Source organism: Dermacentor silvarum, chromosome 1 (genome assembly GCF_013339745.2).
Source record: "Dermacentor silvarum isolate Dsil-2018 chromosome 1, BIME_Dsil_1.4, whole genome shotgun sequence".
NCBI lineage: Eukaryota > Metazoa > Arthropoda > Arachnida > Ixodida > Ixodidae > Dermacentor > Dermacentor silvarum.
The window spans coordinates 48310794-48331748 of record NC_051154.1 but is presented as its reverse complement, the minus strand read 5'-3'; the positions used below and the strand labels follow the sequence as shown (position 1 = coordinate 48331748).

At 46.7% G+C, this 20955-nt stretch overlaps 1 protein-coding gene across 3 annotated transcripts in view; it reads right to left on the bottom strand.

Annotated features, from left to right (window-relative positions):
- Positions 1-922: 922 nt before the first annotated feature.
- LOC119462391 (transmembrane protein 163) overlaps positions 923-20955 on the bottom strand; it is a 90540-nt gene continuing 70507 nt past the window's right edge. For 2 of the 3 annotated variants that reach the window (XM_049667668.1, XM_049667672.1), the window contains exon 9: positions 923-1495. In XM_049667668.1, coding sequence (XP_049523625.1) covers positions 1426-1495 — 70 coding nt within the window. In that variant the 3' untranslated portion in view covers positions 923-1425. Of the gene's footprint in view, positions 1496-17455; positions 18663-20955 lie in introns of those variants that run through there. The other variant, XM_037723738.2, reaches the window with a different exon arrangement.

Below are 20955 nucleotides of genomic sequence, written 5' to 3'. Positions count from 1 at the left end.
AAGATGACGAAAATGAAATCAAGATATCGAGTTGTGTTTTCTTTTTTATTTCCTTCATCCCTCCCTCGTAAAGAGCCTTCCTCTCTCCTTCCCTTGCAGAGTAGAATGTAGGCGAATACTTCTAGACAGGCAAACCACTCTGCCTTCGAATAAATAGCAATCTCTCTCTCTCTCTCTCTTAGTTATTTAACACTATCCTTTAGCAAATATTTGATTGTTCGCAACAGCCACAGCCACAGCCACAGCGATGATGAAAGCGGAGGAGGAGGCTACAGTGAAAGCATGAGGCGGAAGTGGAGGAGGAGAGTATGGCGAAAGGGTGAGCAGGGGAGCGGAGTGTCGCACGAGACCACCAGATGGCACCATAGTATTAGAGCGCAGCTCTCAGGGGCCCGTTCCTGCGTTGAGCGTCGCCGTCCCTCGGCGAAACAGCGCGAACGCGCTCGTGCCACGGCTTGCGCGTTCATCGTCTTCTTCCACAGCTGGCTCCGATGCCGCTCATCATGCCAGCGTTCCCATACTGCCCCTCCATCTGTGAAGGCGCTGACGGCACTGGCCCACTGCCAGTCGGTGCGGTGATTGTGATCTCAAATTCTTTGTCTCAATATATCGCGAAATAAAAGCACATGTACAGCTATTAAACTTTATTTCAGAGACGGAGCCGTTGGTGCCCGGAGGTTGGCGGCCACCCTATTCCGGGTAGCCGTGACCCTGTGATAATAGCCTAGGCCTGTTCACCAGCCGTAGCTGGTCCTCAAGACTTCGTCTTTTACCTCAAACACATAGTTCGGGAATGCAACAAGAACCCACAGACAACGCCCATCCAAGCACCAACAGAAGACCAGTGCGGGGCCCAGCTGACATCAAGTAACGAAACGCATTTTTTTTTTCCTTCAAAAAAAGTCAATTTTTTTGTTTTTTGCCTAATTAGATGTGCGATTCACTGGAAAACATTTTGCACAGCAAATTATGTTCCTGCACTGTCTGTTCAAAAGGTACAGCGATACGTTTACCCAACCCATTGTCAATGAAACCGAAACCGAACGTAGCAGTTTTCTGTGTAACATAAGAATGCTGTAACTGTGTAGTACTTTCTTGTTTTTTTTTTACCATTAATATTTGGTTCGAACTAGTAATAACTGTTTTTAAAAGCACTTGTAGCATTTTCCCATTTGATAAACATAAGCTCTCACATGAGGAACACACTACGTTTGAAACATTTCGTTTACACTCTGTAGGCTTTTTGCGTGTCACAAGAACAGCGAACTGTCTTTCGTTGTTGTGTTTATACACTGCTGTTTCCTCATTAATACTAGTCATTACAGTATGGTGAAGTTCGGAATGCAAAGGCAAGGGAAACAACAGTTTGCCGGGAATCAATACACAAAAGTTACAGTGAGCGAAGGACCCGATGTCAGGAGTGCTTCAGAAAGCGGATTGAAACTCGGTAAATAATGTGGTAGTTGGCTGCAGTATTCTGGAGTCAAACTCTGTACTGAAAAGAAACAATCATAGAACTTGGCATTCTGTCAAACAATGCTTCAAACAGTGTCAAACTGAATGAAGGATTCAACGGAACGAATTGGCAAAACGGGCAACCGAAGACATCTTTTGTTGGCTGTGATTTAGTTGGCTGTGTTTTAGTTGGCTGTATCTGACGCTCTCTGTCATTTCAGCGATGTGTCAACAGAGACGCACTTGATACGCCGAAACCAGTTAGAACAGAACCTGGCCTTTACACAATCAAAACTTGTCTAATAAATCACCGGTTGCTCAATGTAACGGCCAGGCCTCCCGTTACACTACTGATGCTGCAAAACAAGCTGGACAAAGAAATATTAGGTGCCCAATAGGCGAAATCAGGCAAAAACAAGAATCAGGAAGAGACGAGCTACCAATCTGATGAATTATAGCTCTGTATAATGTGTTTTCGTGAGCGCTTAGGGTGTTTCAAATCTTTTTTTTTTTCTCAGAACTCAATTTTTCGCAGTTATTTCATACACCAAAAACATAACTCATTTTTTAACAAAGATGTGTGCGTGAAATCTGACACAGTTACTTCTTACGCAGTTGGCCACGAGAAATGATGTACTGCAACTTTTAATATGGCTCCAGTTTACAGCAACGTATACCTATCAGAAGAGCATTTTTTTAATCATAATATTACCCGGATTCTCCCATCTCGTTAGTTTTGTTTCATTGCGTAGATCAATGTCTCTAAAACATTCTGCTTGGTTAGCTGGTTCATGATTTAAACTTAAGAATGGCTCAATAAATAAGACGGACAAGAACGACAGGTTAGGCATCATGTCCGGTCACCTGTCCTGCCCATGTAGTATGTGTTACTTTTTTGCCCCATTCTGAAGCAATGCCTCTCCTAGGTGACTGCCGAAAATTGTTTTGTCATGGTGAGTTAAAGTTATCAGTGCTGGCGTGAGACGCACATTTAAAATTAAATTCAGGTGTTTTACGCGCCAAAGCCAAGATGTTATTATGAGGCATGCCGTAGTGAGGCACTCCGGGTTAATTTTGACCCCCTGGGGTTCTTTGGCGGGCACCCAATGCACAGTAAACGGGCGCCTTTGCATTTCACCCCCATCTAAATGCGGCCACCGGGGCCTGCATTCGATCCCGTGCCTTCGGCGCAACGCCAAAGACACTACGCTACCACGCCGGGAGACGCATATTTGTTAGCAATTTCTTTATTGAAAAATTATTTGTATTTATTACAAGATATGCAATACTTCGATTTGGCTAGAAAAAGGTGCTTCATAAGATAGACTAATATTTTGTATTCTTACTCTTCCCCAAAAAAAATGTTTTTCTCGAAATTGGCGTCATACCTTAAGACATTGGCCAGAACGGACGTCTGCGCTAAAGGCATCTAGTGCGCTAGTTCGCTTCCTGCGGTCTTAGTGTCTGTGAGATAGGTGGGGACAGTAATGCCTGCTGTCTGATTTTTTTTTTCATTTCATCTATTACACCTATAAGGGGGGACACATACAGCAGCACTTATATACACACACCATAGAAATAATTTTTGGGAATCAGTTTACGTTTATATACTCATCTTTTTCTTTCATTCTCTTTATATTCATTTTCCTTCCCCCATTGTAGGGTAGCAAACCCGACGTCTTTCTGGTTAACCTCCCTGCCTTCTTCCCTCCCTCGCTTGTCTCAGTCATTCATTAGACAGCACACAAGTCTGCATCGACTAGACCCCTGTCTTCGACTTCTACCTCCACCTGGACTATCCCGACCCGAAACAACGGTACTTTGCCGATTGTGGCTTGGTGTCGCATTTACAAAAAAGTCGTTTGCTTTCCACATCGGATGGGAGGATAGTGCTGCGTGTGACCACTGCGGCGACGAGGAAACTATTGAGCACGTAATTTGTCATTGTCCCCAATACAGCACACATAGGCAGTCACTCGCGACCGCGCTGGCGCGTCTTGACGACCGGCCGCTTTCGGAGCAGACAGTCCTGGAACGCCGGCCTATACAGTCGTCACACAACAAGTCAATCAAGGCACTCTTGAAGTTTTTGCGATCGAGTGGACTTTCTGACAGACTATAGTTCTCACAGACGTTCTTTCCGCCTTTCATTTCCCCTTTCCCTTCCCCCAGTGCAGGGTAGCAAACCAGAATCTTTCCCGGTTAACCTCCCTGACTTTCCCACCACGTTTCTCTCTCTCTGATTAGACGAAGTATCATGCTCTCATCGCTGAATCTTTTACAGTCATCTTCACGGCTTCTTATTATGCCGCTGCATGTTATGCTCAGCAAGCACAGCTTCAAGCATTGGTCTCGGCAATCAACCCAATCGGCTTTTCTGTCATTTTCACGGGGGGTAGCGACTGCATAATCCGTTAAGCCATCGTATGGTGAGCGAGGTGTGCAGAGCTCGAATTCTGCCCAGAAGGGCTATTCTCAAGAACGTAGAGCTTTTAAGCAGAAATTATGCGAGATATCATTTCCACCGTGCGACTATCAGAAGGCGCTAGGAGGCACTTGCACTGCTAAGGCCATCTTGCAGACTTTCTTCTGATTTCTCTGCCTTCCCCTTTCTTCTGCCTGTTATGTTTCTATGAAAGATTCGCTACCCTTCTACATTTTCATATAACTCGATCAGTCGCAGCACCACAGAGCTCTCGTGCACTAATGCGCGTGCGTGAGCGTGTTTGTTGGAGAGCGCCGTAAAATCCAGAGCGTCGACTCTCTTGCTCCACCTATTTCCCCAATACGCATCAACCATATACGCTACCATATTCAATTGTATGGTCAGCGCTAAATGACTGCCTGCTCACGACGCAACAGAAGGAAACACGACAACCAATCAACCTCTCCCAAGGAGGCGTATACCTTCCAATTATCTACATTTGCTGTAATAATAAAAACTTTTACCTTCCAAGTCAGCACAATATCAAAGAAACTAGATTTCTGACTTTATTTTACTAAAGCAAGCATGCTCCTTAAACGGATCATGTGCCACAGTAATGAAAAGGCAGTCCGTTGTATCTTTCAACCGCACCAAATACGAATGCCGTTCAACCAATGTGTACAAAACCCACGGATATCTGTACGCGTATTTCTCTATCGACGTCGATGTAAGAGTTTGCACATACATTCTAGCTTGCACCACTTTCGATCTACACGGTATGCCTCTAAAAGGTGCTCCCGAAAAGCAAACATTCGCATTTCAGTCGTGTTCCGTGGCTGCTCTCTGAAACGGGCTTACATCTCATGCCTTCAAAGATCTTGCTATCAAAGGATAATTTCGCGCTCCTCTGCTAATTCACCCTTCCGTTTCTTTGATCTTTCTCGAGGTTTTTAATCCCCTTTTCATACAACGCCTCATCTTTTTCGACGGGCCGCTAACTAATGCCGCAGAGCAAGTCTACTCGTTCTTTTTCTTTTTTTTTTTCTTCTTAACTTCAGTCATTTTATCAGGCAAATACTGGACGAAATTGCTACACGTTCATCACAGATCTGTAATTAGATTTTTGCGCGAACTTGAAGGAAACGACCAGCTGTTTTTGAAGAAAACAGAAAGACAATCTCCGGTAAAATCTTGTGCACCGTCTTTGACATTATTTAGAGAGCACCGCTCATGTTTTTATTTTTTTTTTTTTTACAACTGTCAAGTTTTCTCATTGGTTATGGAGTTTTGCTGCTGATTCCGAAGTTGCGAGTTTGAATACCGACTGCAGTTACCGCTTTTCGATTGGGGCAGGATACAAAAAAGGCTCGTGTGCTTAGATTTAGGTAAACATTAACGAACACTGGATGGTAAAAACTAATGCAAAAGAGAATAGAAAACTGGGCAAGTTGCTGGTTCGTGGCTAATGACAAAGAGCGCACTGAAAACCAAGATGAAGAAAAGCGTACACACAACGAAAATCACCGCCCAAGCACTCCGTACAGATCGCCAACCAGCGAAGCTGAAACGTGTGCCCCCGGTGTTTATCACAGGGTTAATCCAGACGGTACAATGCAGTCTTTCTCAATTATTGGTTACGTCTTCGTGTTTCTTAATGAGGTTACACACATGTTCGGCTGTGACGGAGAAAACGACGTCACTGACGGTATGCCCGCAGTCCGCCGTTGTTGCATTGCCGCTTGCCATTCTTCAAAATTAAATTGCTTCAAAATTAAATCTGTCCGTCACGTAAGACAACAAATGGCTCATACCCCCTTGAGCAATGGCTCATATCCCCGTAAACGCGGCCTCCCCATTACGACGACAGAAAAGTAGTGAAATTCTACGCTGGAATGATGAGCGGCAACGGAGCCAGCTGTGGAAGAAGACGACGACTCTTGAGCAGTGGCACGAGCGCGTTCGCGCGGTTGCGCCGAGGTGCGCCAACCTGCCAGCTGTGGAAGAAGAAGAAGAAGACGACGACGACGACGACGACGACGACGACGACGACGACGACGACGACGACGCTCGAGTCATTGCTGATGACGATAGTTTCTGCGTGCAGGCGACAGGCGGACGAATCGGCTAGCCATATACAGCTTCGCTGTAAAAACACCTTTCTTGCTTGTCTTCCTTCGCTTTGTTTTCAATACGCTGTTAATAATTAGCCATGAACTAGTTCAGAGTCTCAATACTACAGCGTCTCTCATAAACCTAGTGTAGCTCTGAGACATTAAACCACATCGATAATTGAATAGCACTTTAAACATAGGGAGAAACATTTTCTCCCTATGTTTAAAGTGTGTCTCCCTATGCCTCATTGTGTGTAAATTATGAAAAGAGCGCCCTACTAATTTATGACACCCCTATATGGTGTTTTCTGAAGGACGCCGTCGCGTGACGTTTTTCCGGGTTAGCATTCAAAGTGCGGTCGGTGAGTTTTGACTTATAAGAATGCAATACTCAATTTTCGGTAAATGCTCGCTTAACTTCTCACATCAACTGTGCGCTCTCGTATTTCTGAGAAAAGACGAAAATGTGCACTAAGCCTGACGTCTAAATGTATAGTTGGCATGAAGGACCTCTACTTTACGTTCTATATAGGAGGGCGTGGAGCACTGAACATACGCGGAGCACTAAATCTGACGGTGATATACAATGCATAGCGAAAGAAATGATTTGACGAACTGAGAAGAATATTTCCACAAGCGTGCATGCAACATGTAGTCTTCCCTCCCGGACCCATGCATGTATTGCGAACGGAAGTGTGGCGTCTTCTCGCGTTACTAGGCAACTGTGCACGGACTAATGGACCAGCGGATAGCACGATTTGCGCTCGACAGTGGCCCTCAAGTGGAGCGATTGTCGACATGGACTTCCACGCTAGCACTGCCTGTATAGCAACAATATAACCATCACCACCACCGCCGCAACCCATCGAAAATCTGTAACACCTAAATGCCTGTAATAAAGCTAGAAAACAACTTGCATAGTCCTGATGAAAGGTTTACCTCACATAAGCTTTTACATGTTCACCTTGTATTCACCACAATATTTTAGCACAAGAAATGCAACGTTCTCATTACACATCAGGTGATTCGCTTATCTTCCATTCCTGGCAAGCGCGTGTTATTCTTAAGCTCCCACCAGTTTCCTCGTTTTTTGCGTCTCCACTGTTTATGCGAAGTGGCAGTTACATTGTATAATAGAGAAATAATTTTATTCTGACAAGAAAAAAATAAGTTAAATATTTAACTTATTTTCAAGTGTCCGTCCGCTGGAATCATTCTAAGGAAAGTAAGGCAATATATACGCATTGTAAAACGTCTGTACATGAAATGATCAACAATGGTAAAATAAGGGATGTCTCCGGAGGCTCCAGAGAGTGCAGACATCATTCGTTTGACCACAGTCATTCACTTCAAGTCTCCATATTCATGCGCACCTGTTTTGCTTGGTCTAAATATCAAGTGGCCTAGCGTCCATTTGTGGATAATTTTTGCCAAAAAGCGGCCATTATATAGTTCTTCTATCCTGCCAAAGCACGATTTTACCAGCCTGTTTCTAGTTCTACATGCATGCTTGCTGGGTGCCAGAGAAAATTCGGCTAGCCATCTCGCACTGCTAAGTATGCCGAGAAGCCTTACAAAAGATTTCTCGAGTTTCATATCAATTAACATGTTTTGCTTCGGTGTATCCTTCGAAATATACAAAGAATCAGTTTACATGCCTTCTCACCAATTACAGCGCTCGCTGCTACGCGCGCTTGCCTGACGTAGAGGCTATTCAGTTTGAACCCCGGTGGTAAAAGGAAAGTGCTCTTAAGGTCTGCGGAGGTCGAATGAATTTTTGCCGCAGCATGTTATCGCGCTAGGGGGCCCCTATCTTGGTGGTTTCTCGCTTCGTTGGTTTTGCCGGGTCTTCAATGTAAAAGAGAAGTTTTAACACCAAGATCAAGCTGCAAAATGTACTTTACGAGCTGTAATCTCAAGGAATATGTCCGACCTTCTACGGAACATGACGAGCACAAGTGTGCAATTTCTTGATCGTTTCTTCCGTCACCTGCGAATTTTTCAGGCGCAGCAACTTCTGCAATCTGTTCAAGCAAATGCCGAACGGTTGCGGTGTAGCTATTCTTACCTTCCTCGGGCGTAGTGAGATACCGTTTTGTGGTACTCATTGTGCTGTAAGCATTGTTTGGATGTCCCGATGCTGTGTCCCTCATGAGGGAAGGGTGTGCGAGTAATGAAACCGTGTTCGTCCCATTGGACGTCGCGGGAACGATCGTATGGTAACGTAGTAGGCCCGCCAAAACATCTTATGCCTTCGGCGACTTTAGACCAATATATGAGTAAGAAGTGCTTCGTTCCGTGGTATACGCTACGCACTTCAATCCTGCTTTTGTCACCAATACGAGCACGGTGTTGTTGTGCTGGCAAGTGAACCCCTGCGAGCACGCTTGCACAAGAGGCTATTCCCAACGATATTTTCGAACTGCTGAAGTTACATTTTAAAACTCGAGCACAGGAAGCATGCCAGCGATGAGAGAACCAAATGACTTATCTCGGAAACGCTCAAAAACAGAAAGTGATGCCTTGTGTTGCACGCGCTACATGGATTACACACTTGACAGCCAAACAACCCATACTTGTAAGTACTCAAGACAACACCGATGCTGCCCCTGGTCCATATGGGGAAAGTGGCGTTGGACTAGCGAGTTCCGACTACCTTTATGAAAAAATCCGTCTTATTTCTTGTCGTCATACACCAATGACAGTTATACACTCGCCACATTCAACAATAAGAAACCTGACAATCAGAAGTCCCCATACAATACAGGAGCTTCGAAAGCATGCATCAAATTGTCACTCTAAGTTAGTGCTTGCGTGAAATACCAGCTCTAAACGTCATGGTAAAGCACAAGGTGCCACTTTAGTTCTCTTCTAGAGCGCGAAAGAGACCGATATCACAGTGCAGGCCAAAACTGCCAGAGCTTACTGAGCCTGCAATCCATGTAGGCATAGAGTTTTATACAATTACTAGAGGGGACTGAGGCTCTAGTGTCGACGGGAGCTGCGTGCAGGGCAATTCAACAAAGTATTGGGTTATAAATCATTCAATAAACATTAATAAAATTGCCCGACTGCATGATTCGAACACAGGACCTCTAGCACAGGAGCCCGATGTTGAAACCATTACGCCACGGATGCACAGACAAGCGGAATCAGCAATCTGCAATTAGCAGCAATTATGCTTGTTCACGAAGTCTTATTGCCTTCTATATTAAAAAAAAAGTTGATTGCCTTGAAATTTAGGCCAACGAAGGCAGATGAAGCGTAATAAACGAAGCCGCATGGACGTCTGAATCCACAAGCACGAACATCAGACAAGTTCATGTATATATACTACCCATCATTCCTATGGTGGCTGCACGATCGCAGCCCATGAGTTCCCTCTAGTATTTATTGTAGGAAACTAGGCCTGTCGGCAGACAGGTATTAAAGGAACGAGGCGGGGGGGGGGGGGGGGGGGGGGGCGCCAGGACCACCCCCGAAATGAAACTCTTCGATGATTTTCCCAAGCGAAAGAGGAATACAAGTACAAGCAGGGATGCATTGATTTCTCTCCCGCAAACAAATACGCATCCGCTTACGTGCATATAAATTTCCCAACAAATCATAGGCAGGCAACTAAATAACATTGTCACTAAAGTCTTCAATCCTATCCGGCAAGAGCGTCTAATATCAGTATCGCGGTTTGTTTTTCGCCTCAATACAAGCAGAGGAATTTTGTTTTGAATCCACGCAAGGCGACCGAGTTTGGAGTGAACTGCGAAGTATCACGGGTGCACCGTCAGCACGCCGAAATATCGGGCCAATTATTCTTCTAGTTCAGTAGAGGAACACTGCAGGAGAGTCAAGTCCATTCCCTATATTGACGATTTGAGTGCCTCTCTCAAGCATCGCTTTGCGAACTACCGGAAACCGAAGAACAGAATACAGAGCTTTCGATTTGTCCTACCATGGCGCGTCGCCAGGGTTAACTTTAACTCTGTTGCCTTTGAATTTTACGTGAACGATATGAGAACGGCGCCTGTCCCTATACTAAAAGGAGAGTGGGAGATCTCGAATGCAAAATGGCAGGTCATGCAAGGAGAGTTCGCACGCTATGCGATGGATGCTCAAGTAGAATGTGACAGAGACCTATTCCATAAAGTTCATACACTCCTCAGATGATTGAGAAAGCTCGACACTGAAGAGAGTCAGGATGTTTACGGAACACGACAGCTGAAGAGCGAATTAAGTGGCTGGATCTCATGCTCATCCACCGGGTGCCAGCCAGCGTCGACGAAGTTATCTCCATGCTGATTGATGAGCCCTGTTGCGAAGTACGAAGGTCCGAGCGGCCACTAAGGTTCCATGGATGGTGACGTGTCAGGTACCGGGAGAAGGAGAGGTGCCGAGAGATCAGAAAAGGGTTTTATATACAAAATGTACATGTTATTTTACACGAAGGGCTCCATGACTCTTGGAGCCGTCTACATGCTAATGTATTTGCATGTCCGAGCGTTTACATCTCCGAGCGTCCACACGACACTCCTGCTCTCCTTTTTATTCTTTTCGTTTCCCTCTTTCACTCGACGAGGGAATGCACTTTAGTTCTTCTTAGCCAATGACAATCTTCGACCAGTTCGTAATATTCCGCCCATGATGTGTCTACGTTCCGCCGGGCTCCGCCGCCAATGTTGCCTGATCGCCCCCGCACACCAGGCAACGGGTGGCCCCTTGGGACGTGTACCACGTGGTTCCTACGGGAATGCAAGACGCTGGCCCCTCTCCGTGACGGTCAGTTTGACAGGGTCAGGAGACGGGGGATTCCGCGAAGGCCAGTTTCCAGGGAGGGCGGCGGCTGTTGTTTCGGAAGGGGGCTCCTGGTTTACGCGTCACAGTCGGCGCCGGGCCTCGTCGTAGTTCGGGCGGGCGGTGGTGGTTAATGGAAATACACCAAGAGTGACCAAGACGACAGGTGACGCCCACGGACTTAAGGAAGCCTCTATGACGTCTTTAGAGAGCATCTTGTCGACTTCTCGTTGTATGACCTGGCGTTCGGAATGGGGCACACGCTAGGGTCGCCGTCTGATAGGAATAGCATCTCCGGTATGTATTCGATGACTTACGAGAGACGTTTGACCGAGAGGGTGGTCATCGAAGTCGAAGATATCCCTATAGGTCGTTAGGAGGTGGTGGAGTTCCGCGGCTTGACAAGTCGGAAGATCAGGGGCAATCATCGTCGTAATTTCGTCGGGGAGTGGATTTGCTGGACCGCTTGCAAGAAAGGCCGAACAAGTGTCGGCGTCTAGTGCCGCGACGTTGCATTCATCAAGCGCAGACACGTTGGCCACAGATGCCTTGCGGGAGAGCTTGGGTCGAGCTGCTGAAGTTGAGAAGCGGGAGCTGGATGTGGTTGTCGACAACAGTCACAAGGGTGTGCGGCACAGCAATATTTCTGGTCAACAGTACTTCAACTAGTGGAGACACCATATAGTCGCCGTCTGGAACTGGTGATGCCGTCGTCAAGGCAACACACGTGGCGGCTTGCGGTGACAACCGAACATAATCGACAGAGCATAAGCGGTGTAACGGTAAATCTGGAACATCTGCCAGTTGAGGAAGCTCAAGATGAAGACGCCGGTTGCACAGTCAATAAGAGCGGCATGGGCCGACAAGAAATCGAGTCCGAGAGTGATGTTGTTGGGGCATTGCTCGAGAATAGTAAACAAAACAGACATATGGTGACTGGCGATACTGATGCGAGCTGTGCACATTACGATGACTGCGGGACTTCTTCCATCAGCGCCGCGAATAATACCAGTAGCGGTGGGGGCAGTAGCCGCCTTTCGACTTTCTTGAGGCTGGCGACGAAGGTGATTACTCATCACGGATATTTGTGCCCCAGTATCGACGAGCGCGGGAACAGTTAAGCCGTCAACGTCAACGTCGATCAAGTTTCGTCGCGTCGACAATACGAGGAGAGGATTTGAGGTGGAAGTCAAAGATGCAGCGTCACCTCTAAGAGCTGCATCCCTTAATTTCCCTGTTGAAGGTTGAGCGGCGATGTCGGACGTCGTCGTAGAGGCGAAGGAGACGATGGCCGACGCGCTGGCGGCGAACGGGACTGGTGACCTCGGGACGACGGGGAACGGCTGTGTGGCGTAGGTGGCATCGACGTTGTACGGCTCAAAAGGCTGGAAGCGGCCGTATCTATCAGTGTTGTATGGTTGGTATGGCTGAGCGTGCTGAAAACGGCGGTAGTTGTCGGTGCGGCTAGCAGTGTCATCCCGAGTTGACGGCGACACCCAACGGTTGTTGCAATGGCGTGCGACGTGACCGATACGGCGGCAGTGGAAGCAAATCGACCGATCATCTGCCGTCCGCCATTCAGCCGGATTACTAGAGCACGGATAAAACCGTTGTTCCTGGGGCGGTGATCTCGGGCGAGACGGCGACCTAGGGCGAAAGTCAGTTGTCCGAGACTGAGCAACGGTGCAGACGGCGAAACCCAAGTTTCTGAGTTTCTCCCGCACAATGGACTGGACCAGGGAAACGGCCGGCACGTGAAAATCGCCGTGGCCGTTGTTCGTGAGAGCAGGAGCAAATTGCTTCGATTTCCCGACGGACGATTCGTGTAATTTCCGATGGCGGCGATGACTGCAGACGAGAGGACTGTCCGTCTTCGCATGATGACGTCAGGGCGGTGTTCGGTATAGCCGAGCCAATGACCTCGCAATACGACGACTTTTGGCCTGCTCAAAATGCCGGCATTCTTCAATAATTGCGTCGACGGTCACACAATTTCGGCACAGTAATAGGTTGAACGCATCGTGCGCGATTCCCTTTAGTACATGACCAACCTTGTCCGACTCCGTCATGTCCATGTCCACTTTACGGCAAAGAGCCAAGACGTCCTGATTGTAGGATATGTATGGTTCAGTGGACGTCTGAGCGCGGATAGATAGCTCTTGCGTTGCGGCCGCCTTTCGACCCATGGGCTTCCCAAACAAAGCACTAAGTTTTGTTTTGAAAGTGTCCCAACTTCCAATCTCTGCCTCATGGTTATCGAACCACACCTTTGCCGTTCCTTTGAGGTAAAACAGCACATTCGCCAGCATCATCGTCGGGTCGCAACGATTGGCCTCACTGATGCGTTCATAATTGGCAATCCAATCTTCGACGTCAACTTCATCCGTACCGCAGAACGTTCCCGGGTCTTTAGGATGCGTAACGACGATCGCTGACGTTGTGATCGGCGCTGGTGCAGGAGTCGCACTGGCCGACGCAGGCGGCGTGGTCTCGTCTGTCATAATGATGTCCCCGACTCGACGACCACTGCGGAGCTCCGATGTACAGCGCTTCTTCTGGTACCCCGCACCTCCACCAAATTGTCACGGGGATTCGCAATTACACGGGCGAGACAATATTTACAGGCTGCTGCTACCAGAGAATGGCTGACAGCATCTCACGAAGCATGTCCCATCTTCTTCCTCTTCGCGTAGCACAGCGGTCCTTTAATGGCAGGCTCATACGCAATACCTCGTAACAATATAATTGACAAATTATATACATACACACACACACACTATATATATATATATATATATATATATATATATATATATATATATTATATTATATATACACGATGTATGTTGACAAAGAAACCGCACTTTTGAAATAGCGCCCCAACGGGCAGAGGGCGCACGTAGTGTCAAGTTTAGACAAGAAACTCATTTGCCGCGTTTCACTCTGACCGTTAGTTGGTGAGCTACAGCCGCTGAAGTGAGCACATGAAGAACCTGTCCGTCGGATTAGTGCCAAATTGACAATGAGAGAGCTTGAAGAACAACGTGTGTGTGAGACATTTTGCTGCAAACTTAGCAAACCTTTCGCAGAGACATTTCAATTGCTTAGCCAAGCATACAGGGAGGGTTGTACGAGTCGCCGGCAGTGCTATAAGTGGTTTAAGCGTTTTGAACACGGTAGAATGTCGGTCCGTAACGATCCCAAGCCTGGACGACCTTCTACATGAACTGATGCTGACCATATCGAGAGATTTCGTGCAGTGATTCGCGGGAATCATCGTTTAACTGTTCCATTATTGGCTGACGAAGTGGGCATCAGCGTAGGATCGTGGCCATCAAATTTTGAACGCTACAAATTTGAACGAAAGCAGGATTCTCGTCGCCAGCTCTCAAGCAGCTATCTACTCGCGCTGCACGAGACATACAAGGGCCATCTTCACCTTTACCCTGATGGCTCGACAACGATAGACGGATCTATAGACTATAGACTCCCAGAAACTATAGTCTATACACTATAGACTCCCAGAAACTATAGTCTATAGACTATAGACTCCCAGAAACTATAGTCTATAGACTATAGACTCCCAGAAACTATAGTCTATAGACTATAGACTCCCAGAAACTATAGTCTATAGACTATAGACTCCCAGAAAAAGCCGTGACATTCAGTTTAAAACTACTCACCGGACAACGTTGACTCCTGCGGAGCTTGCTGCACTTCGTAGCGCACTTCGCATGATTCATGAAGATCTACCACGAAGATGAAGCATATTTACCGATTCGAAAGCAGCCCTGCATTGTCTGCTATCCGCTCTACGTCGTGAATCCCGAGACCAACTTGTACTGGAAATAAGGCACCTTTATCACCAACTGGCATAAAAAGGACATGAAATCACTTTTCAGTGGCTCCCACACCACTGCGGCATCATGGTCAATGAACATGCCGATGAAGCTGCGAGGAGGGCTCACGAAAATGCCGTCAAAGAACCTATACTGCTATCACGAACTGATGCAGCAACCGAGCTTCGCATACTGGCGCGTGATGCCACACGATCCATGTGGAACACGACAGGTTTCCGGCACACTCGATTGCACCGCCTGGATCCATCCCTCCGACTACGCATTCCATCTGGACTATTCCGAATCGAGACAACTGTTCTCTGCCGACTGTGGCTTGGAGTATCTTTCACGAATGCATTTGCTAATTGCCACATCGGAATTGCTGACAGTGCTGCCTGTGATAGTCCCGGCAGCGAGGAAACAATCCAACATATCCTGTGTGATTGTCCCCGCTACAGCTCCCAGAGACAGTCACTCGTCACGGGGTTGGCACGCCTCGACGACCGGTAGCTCTCTGAGCAGACGATCTTGGAATGTCGGCCGATGTGGTCTTCACACCAGAAGGCGACGAAGGCGCTGCTGAAGTTCCTCCGGTCAAGCGACCGGTTTGATCGGCTGCGACTCCTGCGTTAATTTGTGTGCGCGTGTGCGTGCGCGTGTGCGTCCGGGTGCTTTTCCACATACGAGTATTTTTTTTTTCCATCTCACTCTCTTTCTACGTGCGGGCATTTTTCTTTGTCTTTCTCTCTCGCCTTTCCCCTTCCCCAGTGCAGGATAGCAAGCTGGATATCTACCTTCCGGTTAACCTCCCTGCCTTTCGCATCTGACTTATCTTTCTCTTTAAATGACAAACTTGAGATGCGTGTCAATGCAAAATGCATGTCGCGTTTGCTGACTGACGATCAGAAACACACCCGTGTTGAAATCAACCAGGAACTGCTTGTGACTGCCAATGAAAATGAAAACTTCCTTAAGAACATAACAGGCGATGAGACTTATTTATGGCTATGATATTGAAACGACGGTGCAGTCGTCGCAGTGAATGGACAAAGGGTCTCCTCGTCCAAAAAAAAAAAAAAAAGCACACATGAGTCGTTGAAAGATCAAGGTGACGTTGGTTGTGGTCTTTTTTTTTTTTTTTTTTGGTGGACAAAGGCATTGTCCAGCCGGAAATTGTGCCACGTGGTATATGGTAAACACGGAAGTCTACCAGAGAAATCTAAGGCGTTTGAGCGATGCTGTGCGCAATAAGAAGCCTGAATTGTGGGAAAACCAGATTTGGATGTGCATCATGACAATGCGCAGCTTACACGTCGCTCCTTGTCCGCAGCTATCTAACAAAACATAACACTCCCGCTGTGCCCCATCCACCGTTTTCTACGGACCCAGCCCCAGCAAATTGTTTCCCGTTTCCCAAACTTAAAACCACCGTTGAAAGGACGTCGTCTACAAACCATAGAGGAGATTCCGGACAATGCGGCAAGATACCTGAGCGCCATCCCAAAAAATGCGTTCCAGGACGCTTTCCAAAATTGGAAGAACCGATGAGAACAGTGTATTGCCAGTAGAGAGGATTACTTTGAGGGGGACAGTCCTTAAAAAGTTGTAGATTAAGCAATAAAGATGTTATAGCAAAAGCTCGGTTTCTTTTTGAACATACCTCGTGCATACATATTTTTTTCCGGACCACTGGAGGCTTTGGCCCCCTCCAAAAAATACTGGCTACGTGCCTGCAAACACTAACACACTAAACGTTCACATTGGGTGTGCAAGATGCTTCTAGGGAGGCCGATAATTATTTCCAGCTGAGATGATATTAATAAAGGCTAAAATAAAGCTTGGGACCAGATCGCTTCCACTGAAGCCCCAGAAGAAACGGCGGAGCGAAAGGCAACCAAAACATACGCAGCTTCGTGCGGCGGCCCTGTAACAAAAAATCCAATTACGTACCTCGCGGGGGTTTCAGCGTTACTCGTATTTCAGGCATATAAACCATGCACTGTTAAATGATCGGAAGAGCCGGCGTATCACTTTCTAAATGTCGCGGAGAGCACACACAAAATGAAAAGGAAAACGTAAACGGAAGCCCTATTTGCAACAGTATCTGCGCACTAAATTAGCAGTGTTGCTTCGGTAGTGTTCCCTTACCAAGATCGCCGAATTTAGGCGGTATTATCAGTGCATTGTAAATACCGTACACAAGCTGCTTAGTGAGCCCAAGAAATAGTGTAACAGCGCATGCGCAGAACCCAAAGTTCGCCTGGCTTTTTTTATTCGCAGTGGGGATAGCATGCGCTAACTAAATAGTGTCCGCTATTTCTAAAGCTCCTCATTAGCGGCGCGCAACGACGCCTCCAATTTCCACCTTCATTACAGTGCTTGGCTCTTTTAGGAGACTTGCGCGCCATATCTGTAAGCAAAGTCGACCGTCTCCGCGACTGCCTCAACCGCAATTCTGCTAGAAGCTACAGAATACTCTTCGTGCGCGAGTCGCACAATGAAGGCTCTTAAGTAGGTCATTCACGTCGGCCCTGGGCAGTTTCCGTCCGCGAATATACCGTAAGTAGCTGGTTGTGCTCCACTCATATTGATCGATAGACGCAGCTTCAATATATGGTTCTGTTTAGGATGTATGAGAAAAAAATGATAGATTCGACTCTTACTAGCAAGAAAATATGGTTAGTATACGGTAACGTTGTGGGGAGCGAAAAAGTGAGACCGGGCGGCGCAATGGCGATAGGTCGAAGGGTGACTTGGAAGTCACGTGGGTGACTTCGAAGTGGTTTTCGCGGCTAATAAACGACAACTGCCACTAGAATTCATTGAACGCAAGGAAGGAGCTCAGATCATATCTTTATTGTGTTCACAGCTGACGTATTAATTTAAAAAAAGAACAAACGGGAAATAAATATTCTTGTAGCTTCTTCGGTCACAAGTGCTCGAATTGCACTACATGTCAATGTTATAATGTAATTTTTTAAACATTGTTCACACGATGACAACTCACACAGAATAAAACAATAAAAACTTGTTACGCATGCAATAAATCTCTTTCACTGATAGCAATGCTTGAACCAAGAACTCCATGAAATCCTCAAAAGTGTTATCTCGCGCTTTCGGCTCGGCTGGAATGCGTGCGTAGACTTCGAGTCGGTCCAGATGACCTCGAAGCGCGTAACAATAATGCGACATGCACTTGCACAGCGTGTTCTGGACGCATATAAATTGATCGCGTACTGCGGTCAGTGCTTACAAGTTGTATAAAATCGATGCGCGCCGGGCTTCTAATTCATAGATGCTACCTCGTACTAGAACGCAATCGCTGCGACAAACTCAAGCTTGGCAACTTCGTCACTGCCACATAGCCGCGCGAGACGCTAATTACAAAAGCCAGCGTGACCAGCGGCTCTTGTGAGCTACGAAGTGCTGCCATTGAGCGTGTGGTGTACGTCAACTGGCACTGATCATCGCCTTCACGAGACACATATAGACTAAAAGCAGGACACCGTTCGGGTACAAAGGAAATGGGCTCGCGATCAGGTTTCTCGCTTATGCTCAATCAACCACTCGACCACGAACACTGCAGACGTACAACAAACTCTGCCTCTAAAAAGGTTCTCGCGCGAGAAACCACGTGTCTCGTACCGCGGTGACCTCGAATACATAGCGCATATCTTCACAGCCACCCGCCGAGCGTGTAGACCCGGTCGTGCGCTTCCTTCAGCTTAAATAAGGGGGGCCATGCCGCACCACTGCGGCAACAGTGCGGTGCACAGGTCGACATGAGAGCATCGCCGTCTGTCCAGCAGAGAACGTGCAGAGTCCTCTGGCGCCGTGTAGCCCGCTGAGGACGCCAGGAGAAAAGGCGGGACTTGCACACAGCCTCCGCGCCGTTTCACAGAGCGTGGAAGGAGAGGAGGGCGAAAACGTGGCTAAGAGGAGCAATTATCGCACTTCCAACTGGAAACACTGTCCGAGGCCACCGTCTTTCACTGAAGTGTCATGTGGCCGTGACGTCCTATCGACCAATTTTCAAACAGGACCCTGAAACAGTACGAGCTAAAGGTTAGGGGGTGTGTTTCAACAGCAACTCGCATTTGCGCTGAGACAGTAAACGAACTAGTGACAGTAGTTTTCTATTTGCAGTCATGTGGAAACTTTCAGATTAGTCATTGTTTGCCTGTTACGCTTAGCACTGATAAATAAAGCAGAGACACACCATACTTCTTTATGCCACAGGGCCACGTATGATACGTATATGGCATGCCTGTCAAACAAATAATAATAAATCGCATTAAAGATGAATGGGTGAGTTCTTTCACAGAAAGTTAGTCAAATTCCACTCGAACTTCCCGTGAATACTGAGAAATTACCCTCAACGCACTGCTGAACATATATATATATATATATATATATATATATATATACATATATATACATAAATATACATATATACATTATATAATATATATATATATAACGTAAAAACCCCGCCATCCTACATGACGTCTATATTATGCGACCCAGTACAAGACGACCAGCGTGTATCGCCGTATCGCCAAGTGCAGAAGTGTAATCGCACTTTTGTCACTGCCCAGTCTTGCAGACATGACCATAAATTCAGCACTGTAGCGCTCCTCTGCAACTGCAAAGTAACATTAGCATGCTTCTATTCGTTCATTTTCATTTGTTCGGAGCCATATTTCCTTACTGATAAGTACCATATTCCCTTACTGATGATACGACTTAATTAGCATGCATATTAACTTAAATTATAAGTGATGCCAGTTTATTCATCAAAGAAAAGAAACCGTATTTGAAGTAAATGCAGGAGTGAAATCGTCTGAATCTACTTTATATTTCCTCTGAAATAATATAAATTATCGAACTGAAGTTTTCGTCGATGCTGCGTGATTTGATGCCCTGTGGCAGAGTTGCAACACTTAAATGAGAATCACTAGGTTCTTTACAGCGTGATGTCATCCTAGGAAGCCGATCATCGGCAATGGTTTAATTTCATAGCCAAAGCAGCAAGAGAACGAGAGAGAGGGGGGGGGGGGGGGCGCTTTAAGGAATCCTGGAGAGGGATGCCTTATGGCATGTCTAGGATGCTACTCCAGATCGGTACGATGAAAAATTAAATTTTATACGCAGTGCACGTAGCAGGCACGCGACATACACAAAACACCCCAACACTCAACAAAGTATTTCATTGAGACCGTTGTCTCCAAGGGAGGTTAAAAGTGCCTTCGTTTCGCGAGATGCACTGGCAGCGTTAGTCCATGGGCCAAATATGCGTTGAAGCTCAAGGTATGATAATCTGATTAATGTTCAGTGCTGACATAGGAATGTTCGTTCTCATGTAAGTCGGCTGCAAGCGCAAAGTGTTCTATGTCATAGCGTATGTTTCACGCAGGGCGCAGTGGCGATATTATCCGTTTAATTATGAATAGGAAGCAGTGCTCGGCTCATGTGCATTCGCTGCTGGCCAATTATCAAAGCTGGCCGCCGTCTGACCGGTGCTGTCAAAGTATCAACACCAACACCTTGTATAAGACTGAGTCAATGGGGGCTCATGGAAGAAAACGTGAACATCGATGCTTACTATGCGGGAGTTGAGGCTGCGCAATTTGTTCGAGATTCGCAGATGCATGAGGTGCATTACCATAGTCTTAAATACGCAAGTTATTGAGATATTGTAAGTGACAACGTTCCCCAACATTACCGTTTTTTTTTTTCGGGTGTCCGATACGTCAGAAATTCCGTTCAATCCCAGACGTATTGTTATTGTTTATTATGACAATGGCAAAGTGCAATAATGCCTCCCGTCACAGCAGCATTACCACCTTGCAGATAGGCTTGAATTCGTTGCCGGCAGCGACGTCGGGCGTAACGTGGATATTAATTTTAACATGAAGACATGACTTCGGCCCACTAAAGGATTACTTGAGGGTGGCAAGCGTCCGTGTTTGCCCAACTCGTCAAAACTGAAGGGGTCAATTTGTCAAACGTGGTCGTACAACCTGTCAAATGTGTTATCCTGTTTCGTTATCCTGTTGTATGCCTCGCGCATCGAAGCGCTCAGGGAACTTAGGAAAGTAACGAGCAGTGTCCATCGAAATCTAAAATTTTGGGTAGTGTTTTATGATGGCTCCGTTCTTCGTTCCTCAATGACGACGTACTGCTTACATGCCCAGCTTTTAAGCTTTTAAGTTCACTACATATTACACTTGAAACGTAGCGTCCTGGCGGTGATAATTCGGGCAGTTCTTGAAAAATCACTGCAGGTATAACATCCCCCTCTCTCCTTACTCACCCGCATGGTGAGTGCCACTTT